The sequence below is a fragment of the Lipotes vexillifer genome, unplaced genomic scaffold (assembly GCF_000442215.2).
Source record: "Lipotes vexillifer unplaced genomic scaffold, Lipotes_vexillifer_v1.1 scaffold413, whole genome shotgun sequence".
NCBI classification, from domain to species: domain Eukaryota; kingdom Metazoa; phylum Chordata; class Mammalia; order Artiodactyla; family Lipotidae; genus Lipotes; species Lipotes vexillifer.
The window spans coordinates 769,168-778,987 of NW_006769725.1; the positions used below are offsets into that span (position 1 = coordinate 769,168).

The 9,820-nt window shown below is 35.6% G+C and overlaps 1 protein-coding gene across 1 annotated transcript in view; it reads right to left on the reverse strand.

Moving 5' to 3' along the window:
* IBTK (inhibitor of Bruton tyrosine kinase) overlaps positions 1-9,820 on the reverse strand; it is a 79,436-nt gene that overhangs the window by 36,509 nt on the left and 33,107 nt on the right. The window contains 3 exon segments of the mRNA XM_007445878.1: positions 2,622-2,682; positions 5,851-5,968; positions 8,101-8,202. Coding sequence (XP_007445940.1) covers positions 2,622-2,682; positions 5,851-5,968; positions 8,101-8,202 — 281 coding nt within the window.

The window sequence follows — 9,820 nt, forward strand, 5'->3', positions numbered from 1 at the left end:
ACCTGGGAGGCACAAGAAGCAATAATGAAGGCACAGAAGCACACCTCTTACAGAGCCGGTGGAGGCTGGAAAGTGCCAACTAGCAAATACAATCAGAGCCAGCTCAGGTAATAGAAAACAAACCTGTGTTATAGTGCCACCTACTGGAAAGCAAAAGAAAGGACTTCTAACCTGTCATTAACTTCAAATGCACCTGCAGAGGAACAATTTAATTCAAGTACCATATACAACCACAATAACACTCGACCACAAAAAGAAAATAACAGTTCTCCAGAAACCAAACTAAGTCACAGAATATTTCAATCTAACTGATAGAGAATTCAAAATAGCTGTCATGAAGGAACTCTAAGCTATAAGAAGTCAGAAAGGTGGTTTAATGAGCTCAGGAATAAAATTAATGAACAGAAGAAATACTTTACCAAAGAGACTGAAACTCTAAAAAAGAACCAAACAAACGCTGCAGTTGAAGAACTCAATACATGAGATGAAGAATGTATTAGAAAGAAATGGAAATAGAGCAGATCATATGGAAGAGAGAATTAGCAAGCTCAAAGGCAGAAATCTTGAAATGATACAAGTAGAAGAAGAGAAGCAGAATATTAAAAAGTGAGGAAATTTCACAAGACCTATCCAACTCATTTAGGAAGAAAAATATTAGGGTAATGAGTAACCCAGAAGGAGAAGAGAGGGAGAAGGCAAAAGAGAGTTTATTTAAAAATAATATCTGAGAACATCCCAACGCTGGAAAAGGAAGTGGATACACAAGTCCATGAAATTAAAATAACACCTAATTACCTCAATGCAAAACAACCTTCTCCAAGATGTGTAACAAATATTAAAATTGTCAAAAGTCAATGACAAAGATTTCCTTTGTCCAATACCAATGCACGGTATTGGCAGAAAAACAGATGCAAAGATCTCTAAACGGAATTGAAAGCCCAGGAATAAACACCTGCATACATGGACAAGTAATTTACAACAAAGGAGCAAAGAATACACAATGGAGAAAGGACAGTCTCTTCAATAAATAGTGCTGGGAAAACTGGACAGCCACATGCCAAAAAATTAAATTAGACCATTATTTCACAATATACACAAAAATTAAGTCAAAGTAGATTAAAGGCTTGAGTGTAAGACCTGAAACCATAAAACTCCTGAAAGAAATCACAGGTGGTATGCTCTTTGATATCAGTCATAGCAATATCTTTTAAAATATGCCTCCTCAGTCAATGAAAACAAAAGCAAAAATAAATGGGATTATACCAAACTAAAAAGCTTCTGCACAGCAAAGGAAACCATCAATAAAACAAAAAGACAACCTACCAAATGGGAGGAGATATTTGTAAATCATATGCCCTAAAATAACTCATACAACTCAACAACAACAAAATTACCTGATTAAAAAATGGACAGAGGAGTTGAATACATATTTTTTCAAAGAAGACATATAGATGGCAAACAGACAGATGAAAAGATGTTCAGCATCACTAATTATCAGGGATATGCAAATCAAAACCACACTGAGATATCACTGTACACCTGTCAGAATGACTAGGGTCAAAATGACAAGAAATACCATGTGTTGGCAAGGATGTGGAGAAAAGAGAGCCCTCATACACTGTTGGTGAGACTGTGAATTGGTGCAGTCACTACAGAAGACAGTATGGAGATTCCTAAAAAAATTAAGAATAGACTACCATAAGATACCCAGCTATCCCATTTCTGGGTATTCATCCAAAGAATATAAAAACACTTATTTGAAAAGATATATGCTCCTCTATGTTCACTGCAGCATTATTTGCAATAGCCAATATATGGAAAAAACCTAAGTGCCCATCAAGGGATGAATCAAGGGATGAATGGATAAACACACACGCGCGTGCGCGCGCACACACACACATATATACAATGGAATACTACTCAGCCATGAAAAAAGATGAAATCTTGCCATTTCCAACAACACAAGATGGACCATGAGGATATTATGCTAAGTGAAGTAAGTCAGATGGAGAAAGACAAATACTGTATGATTTCACTCATAGATGGAACATAAAACACTAATAAACAAAAACAAAATAAATGAACTAAACAAACAAACAAAAAACCCGAACACGTGGATACAGAGAATAGAGTAGTAGCTACCAGAGGGAGAAGAGGAGTGGGGGAATGAAATAGATAAAGGGGATCAACTATATGCTGACAGATGGAAGTTAAATTTTTGGTGGGGAGCAAGCTGTAGGGTATACAGAAGTAGAAATATAACAATGTACACATGAAACTTACATAGTGTTATAAATCAATGTTACCTCAATAAAAATAATAAAATCATTAAAATCCATATTTTTACACTGTCCTGATCTTTTAGTAAATAAATAACAAAAGACCCCAAAGCATTCAATAACTTTCATTTATAAAGAAATTTAAATAGATATTAATTTTATCATTAAATATCTTCAATTTTTATTAACGTGTTTACCTGTAGAGCTTGTAAAGAAATCTTATGTCCTCATTTTTAAAAGATCCTAATGAATCAGAATTCATTAGGAAATTGTTCCATTGAGAAGTCTGACCAAATATACTGCTTTGGTTGAAATTGTAATTGACAGAAACATAAACCTTACCATTTTTCGGTAAAACACAGAAAGATCCTTCAAAACACCATCACTTAAAACATCAAGAGACCTAAATAATAAGATATAAAATTCTATCTTAACACTCAAGTTTATTAAGACTTTCAAATATGCAGAGACATTTTATATTGTTGAATAAGCAATATTTTTTTAAAGCATTAATATGCCAGCTGCAACAAATTCTTTTTGGAAGTATGTATAGTTATATATTTCACATAAACAGCAAACATATTAGACAAACATACTGAATAAAACTCAAGCAACTCTTGCAAATAAGTGATAGAAAAATATTTTCTATCATAATAGCAAGTATTCAACTTTCATTTTCCAAATACAATCTTTACTACAGAAGGAGTACTATATTGACAGAACAATGGCCTAACTATCAGGTACCTGAATTCTGTCTAGAATTATCACTGCTCCCAATTACCTACATGACCTTGAGCAACTCACTTTCCCTCTCTAGTCCTTAATATCTTCATGGGTAAAATGACATTTGGGGACTTCCCTGGTGGCGCAGTGGTAAAGAATCCGCCTGCCAATGCAGGGGACACAGGTTCGATCCCTGATCTGGGAAGACCCCACATGCCACGGAGCAACTAACACTGTGCACCACAACTACTGAGCCTGCGCTCTAGAGCCCGCGAGCCACAACTACTGAAGCCCGCACAGTCTAGGGCCCACGTGCTGCAACTTCTGAGCCCACAAGCCACAATTACTGAAGCCCACATGCCTAGAGCCCATGCTCTGCAATGAGAAGCCCGCGCACTGCAACGAGGAGTAGCCCCTGCTCGCCGCAACTAGAGAAAGCCCGCACTCAGCAACAAAGACCCAACGCAGCCCAAAATAAAAATAAATTTAAAAATTAAAAAAATAAAGCAACATTTGGACTAGTTCAATTGCATTCAAAGGAGATTTTTAAGGAACTCTCAGGTTCCAAAGAGGTACTTTGAGGCATCAGTAAAATTTAAAAGTTTACATTCTAAAATGTACTTCAAACTATTTTTAAAACTAATACAAAGCAACCATATTCAAATCTGTACCATACTAGTTTTTTAACATTTTGAAGACAATTCACTTGTAATGCTACGTCAATTTTGATGCAGCTGTTTTCTTAACATCTCTGTGCGTATTTATTTACACTCCTGGCAAACACATATTTGACTAGGAATGGTTACATTTACACAAATCTTTGCTTTAATGCAAGTTATAATGTCTACTCATGTAAAATTATTCACCGCAGCACATGTGCCACCCTTAATAGTTCAGCTGACAAACTTGTCACAATATAATAATGGAACAATAGTAATGTGACACATCATCCTCCAATATCGTATTTTAGATAGATTTGGCTTGTTCCACACTGTGGTTGATTCTTTTCTGACAAATTAAACGAGTTAATTTGGCAATGCAAGGGGAAAAAATTGCTATGATTAGAATGACTAATGTAATGTCAGCAAAAAAAATAAATGTATTCTGAAACCTCTGCCAGGTTCTGACAATGAAATACCAGAGGCATTTTGAAATGACACTGTCTAATATCCCATAATATTAATTTGCATTTCACAATATTAATTTGCATTTCACAAAATAACAAAGCATTAAATAGCCAAAAGAATTTTCTCTAAATTGAACCCTAAATGGCAATTAAGGAATCTGTTAGTGATTCACCTTTTAAAAATGGTAGAAAACTTTTATTTCAAACACGTTTTGGAATTACGTTCATTAAGCATCATCCTTACTTTGAAAGGTGAGTTATCAAAAAACTGTTACCATTTATAATTAATTATATGGATCAAGGTTTTCTTGATTATTTGCCAAAAAAAGTTTCACGGGTTTTCTCAACCTCACGTGAGGATATAAACAGAATCGACTTCATAAGGTTTTCATGAAAATTAAGTGAATCCATACAACACTTTTAGAATGCCACCTGGCACATACCATTAATTATCATTATTACTATGTAACTATTGTTATAGTACTATTATTAGCTATTACTATTAATAACTATTATTATGGCAGTGTTAGCTATTATTACAATTAAAACAAAATACAGCATTACACTAGACACCGACTTTAAAAATGCAACTGACGCCAAGAAATCTAATCTGAAATTCCCGTGCTGACCAAAAAGACTTACTTTTCTCATCACTGACTTTATAGTGAGTAAATGTAGTAAAATTGTGACCTTATGCTAAAAAATAAATCTGTAACATTTATTTCATTAAAAAACTCCACTGCGGTTGAGAGTCCGCCTGCCGATGCAGGGGACACGTGTTCGTGCCCCGGTCCGGGAAGATCCCACATGCCGCGGAGCAGCTGGGCCCGTGAGCCATGGCCGCTGAGCCTGCGCGTCCGGAGCCTGCGCTCCGCAGCGGGAGAGGCCACAACAGTGAGAGGCCCACGTACCACACACACACAAAAAAATTCCACTGCTAAAATAGTTGAAAACAATGGGATTAAATTTCCCAAGATTCCTCTAATTCTAAAATGTCTATGACTCCTAAATCATTAGCATTTATCAAATTCTTTCCATCCAGGTAAACATCAATATAGCATGAAATATTAGCTTATAAAACAGGATACATATACTTAGCTGATTTTTTTCACGTAAAGTGTGTCATTTTTCACGAGAAAAATTTCATTACCATGAAAGCTTCAACACACATATCAGCTGCCATAAACTAGACCAACTAAATTTTTTCAGGCCATCTGCTGCAGCCTAAGTTTGACCAAAGAATCAATATGTAGTATAGGAAATATCTTAAAAGAGAATAAATACAAAGAGAAAACAGAAACCAACCAGTAACAAACTGTATGCACGCATATATGTGAAGTAATTAAGTGCTGGCTTAATTAGTATTACAGATAGTTTCTAAAAGCCAAGGTAAAAACTACATAGTTACAAATTAGCCTAAACAAGCAAAGAGATATGAAAACATATACAAATATACTTGTGATAATATTGTCCCACAACCTTCCAACCAGCATGTAAGCACCACTGAGGGCAAGGATATTGTCTTTATTTGTTCCTGGTAGTATCTTAGCAATGGCTGGCATATATTAAGCATCCAAATACTGATGGAATGATTAAATCCCCTTACATTTTCACTTTTTCTACAAAGCTGGGATTTACTGTCATTCACTTTTAAATTACTAATATATTTGTTATTATATATAAATAAGTGCTTTTGCAACAGTCTGTATATATCTAACGTACCTTGCTTCAAGTAAAGCTGCCATATTCAGTCCTATAAATTGTAAACAAGATAGTTTCAACTGTTCAGCATTATACATTGCTGCAAATTCCAGTAGCATAGCAGCATTCTTAAGGGTAACTACAAAGGAAAAGATATGCGAAATGAGATGAAAGGCATGTTACTACAGCAAATGAAATATACTTATTTCTCAAGTTGTCAGGTTTGAACATTTAGAAGAAGGAAAATTGAAAGTAGTGTCTTGCCAAAAATAAGTTATACTAGGGCAAATATACAACTCATTTTCCATCCCAATATGCCAAAGTAATTGTAAATGACTTGTTCAGAGGAAGTATAAGCACACGTAAAATTTTAAGCAAAAGAAAATACAGAAGGTGCATTACAGTGTCATCTAAAAGCAAACATGTAAGAATTGACAGTCTTCTACCTAACCTTTTCAGAATATTTTTAACTTTCACTGATAAACAACATTCCTTTTCATTTATATAGCACAGAATAGTCATTCTCCTAGAAAACTAAAAAAGTATACTTAGGAGTAGGAGAAACTGATGAAATCATTCTACAAAATAAATTTATGTTGAGTCATCTATCAGACTTTACGTGGGTATATTTACGTATATAAACAAATACTATATATTTAGAAAATAAGTACATTTAAATCTTACCACATTACTGTTCATGCCAGTGCAGAATCTGGCATACTGTACAAAACATGCTAGATTTTGTTACAATCCTTGTTAACTTTATATATGAAGTGTGTCTTGCTAGAGACTGTCCCAGAATATTCTATTTACCTAGCATGTAACTTTGGCTTCCCAAACCCCTCCATTCTTTTTCTTACTTACTCTGAGTCCCAGCCAACAGGGGAACACAACTATTTTCTACACCTGGCTTCCTCTACTTCTTTGTTCTTTGTCCCTTATAAGTCAGTCAAAAGTTATAGGTAGACAATATGTAGACAACAACGATCGCTGCCTCACTCTTGACTAACCTAAAGTTTCAACTAATGATGAACCCAAATTCTCCCATTTCACAGAAATAAAACTGGATCATACAAAAACTTTAGAGTTGTTCAAGGAGAAGATACTCCACAGAGCTCAAGAAAAGTGAGTAAATAAGACTCTAGAGCTAAGACAAACTATTAGAAGTACAAATTAGAAAGATTTGACAGGAAATCCCTTCACACTTCCTGAAGAGGCAAAGAAAGAGAACAAAGATAAGATTAGAAAGCCAAGAAACTTTTATATCAGGGTGAGGAAATTTAAGCTTTATCCCAGAGTAAGCGATTAAAAATATATGAACAAGGGAAGACATTAACTCCTTCCTACAGAAAGATTAAAGAAGAAGTTAGAAAAGAGAAACAGGACCTAAAAGACTACTATGACACTACACAGAAGGGATAGATAACAGTGATCTCAACTAGCATAGTGACAGTGAGAATAAAAAGGTAGGGGAGGGCTTCCCTGGTGGCGCAGTGGTTAAGAGTCCGCCTGCCGATGCAGGGGACACGGGTTCGTGCCCCAGTCCGGGAGGATCCCACATGCTGCCGAGCGGCTGGGCCCGTGAGCCATGGCCGCTGAGCCTGCGCGTCCAGAGCCTGTGTTCCCAGCGGGAGAGGCCACAACAGTGAAAGGCCCGCGGACCCCAAAAAAAAAAAAAAAAAAAAAGGGTAGGGGAAATGTGATCAACACAGTTAAGATTAATCAATTTTGACAGCTGCAATTTGGGTATAAAAACAAAATAACAAAAAATAACTTTGGGTTCCAAAGTTGAGTGTTAGGATGACAGCCATGCAATTAATGGAAATAATGAACAGAAAGAGAAAAATAAGAGCCTGAGAGAAAAGAGAAGTTTTTGATAAATATATTAATGGGATGGTTACATAAAAATTCCAGCAAATAGCAGAGTAGCTAAGTGTAGACTTACAGACCAGGGCAAGGGTAAAAAATTTCTGCTTTCAAACTCTCATCTTTTAGATTCCAAAATAAGTTTCATGCCATCCTTATTATTCAAGCTTTTACAGCATTTCCAAAAACTTAACGTATTTAAATTCTAAGATGTTCATGTTTTCACATGTTAACATCTCTAAAATAAGGATGTGCTTACAAATGACACGAAATAGTTTAAATGTCTTGAATTTTTAATGATACAAAAACATGCATTTTATCATAAACTACATCAGAAAGTCAATAAAATACAGTAAATCCTGGATCAACCTGAAAACACACTAAGATTCCAATTCAAAAACTCACGTTTTTCACTTAATGCCACTTCACAAATCTCTTTCAATCGAGATATGAGAAGCTGATCAGCCAACACAAGAACACTACAAACAAAATCCAAATTTTGAGATTCTAAAAAGAAAAAAGAAAAGAAAAAGAAGCGTCACTCTTTATTATTATTTTGTAAACACTATACCTAAGGGGAAAAAGTTCAAGTAATTAAGACACTACAAACGAGAGAATTATGATGATTATTTTCTAAATGTTGAAATGGCAAGTATGATAAACAGTAATAACATCAAAGTATTTCTGTCAGTAGAAAGCTGTAAAATAAAACACACCCAAAATGCCCTGGTTCACACTAGGACAATAAAATGGGCAACTTGAGTAGATCTTTTTTAATCTAAAGAACCACTAGAATGCCTGACTTGTTTAAGATCTCCCATTGCTGTTGGACAAACATTTCTCAAACTAATAGAGGGGTGAGTCAAATCTCATCATTAAAGGTAATATACAGGTATATGTTAAATAGATACACATATGTTAAAACATATATATACATACAGGGGGTAGAGGGGGCAGGAAAGGAAGAAGGGAGAGGTGAATAATGCTCTTAGGCTTCCTTATTTAAAACAAAATTGGTCACCTAAGAGAACTTTTTAAAAAAATTATAGAAGTTCCTTAATTTAACATAAACTTGATCCAGTGTGCTATTAATGACCTTAAGCAATGCTAGAATCACTGCCAGAATAGTAATATAAATAGGAAAAAAACCAAAAACCAAAAAACAATACCACCACCATAGGAAGAAAAAAAATGCTTAAAAAGAAAAAAATGAGGGACTTTCCTGGTGGTCCAGTGGGTAAGACGCTGTGCTCCCAATGCAGGGGGCCCAGGTTCAATCCCCAGTGGGGGAACTAGATCCCACATGCGTGCCACAACTAAGAGTTCACACACCACAACTAAAGGTCCACACACCGCGACTGAGAAGTCTGCATGCCGCAACTAAGAAGTCCACATGCCAACAACTAAAAGATCCTGCGTGCTGCAGCTAAGACCCGGCACAGCCAAAATTAAATAAATAAATAAATAAAAAGCAAAAAGCCCTCAAAATGAAGATGAAATATATGCATTAAAAAAAAAAAGAAAAAAATGAAAGTAGAAAAAACATTTTAAAAGATGAGGGAGAGGTGAAGTCATTGCAAATGGCCGACTAAACTACTTCAAAAATTCTTCTCCACAAAAGCAATAGAATATTACAAAAAATTATCAAAAATCAACTTTTTCAGAATTCTAGAAGTTAGCCAAAGGCTTGCAATAATCTAGGGAGCACTGACTCAAAAAACTTGGCGGAATCTTAAGAATAGTAAGCTTTGGGACACTAGCTGCTCCTGCTTAGATCCTCCTCGCCTCTCCTCGCCTCTCCTCCTCAGTAGTCTTGAAAACCATCAATCCTGCAATCACAGGCAGGTACGAGAAGCTACATCCACTGGAGGAGACAGAACAGTTGTAGAGCAACATTATCAAGAAACTGTCATTATTTGACCTGTCTGGCAGTTTCCTGGAAACCCAGCTAGCAGGGGTTTAACTGACCTGACTCAAAGCTTGCCCAGTGTGAACAGCCTCAGAAGAGGGCATTTATTCAAAACAATTAGCAATTACTTAACACTGAAGCTGCCCAAGACAATAAATAAGGGATAGAGCAAACAAGAAGCAGGTTAAAAAAACTTAAAAAGAATAGCTAGGGAAA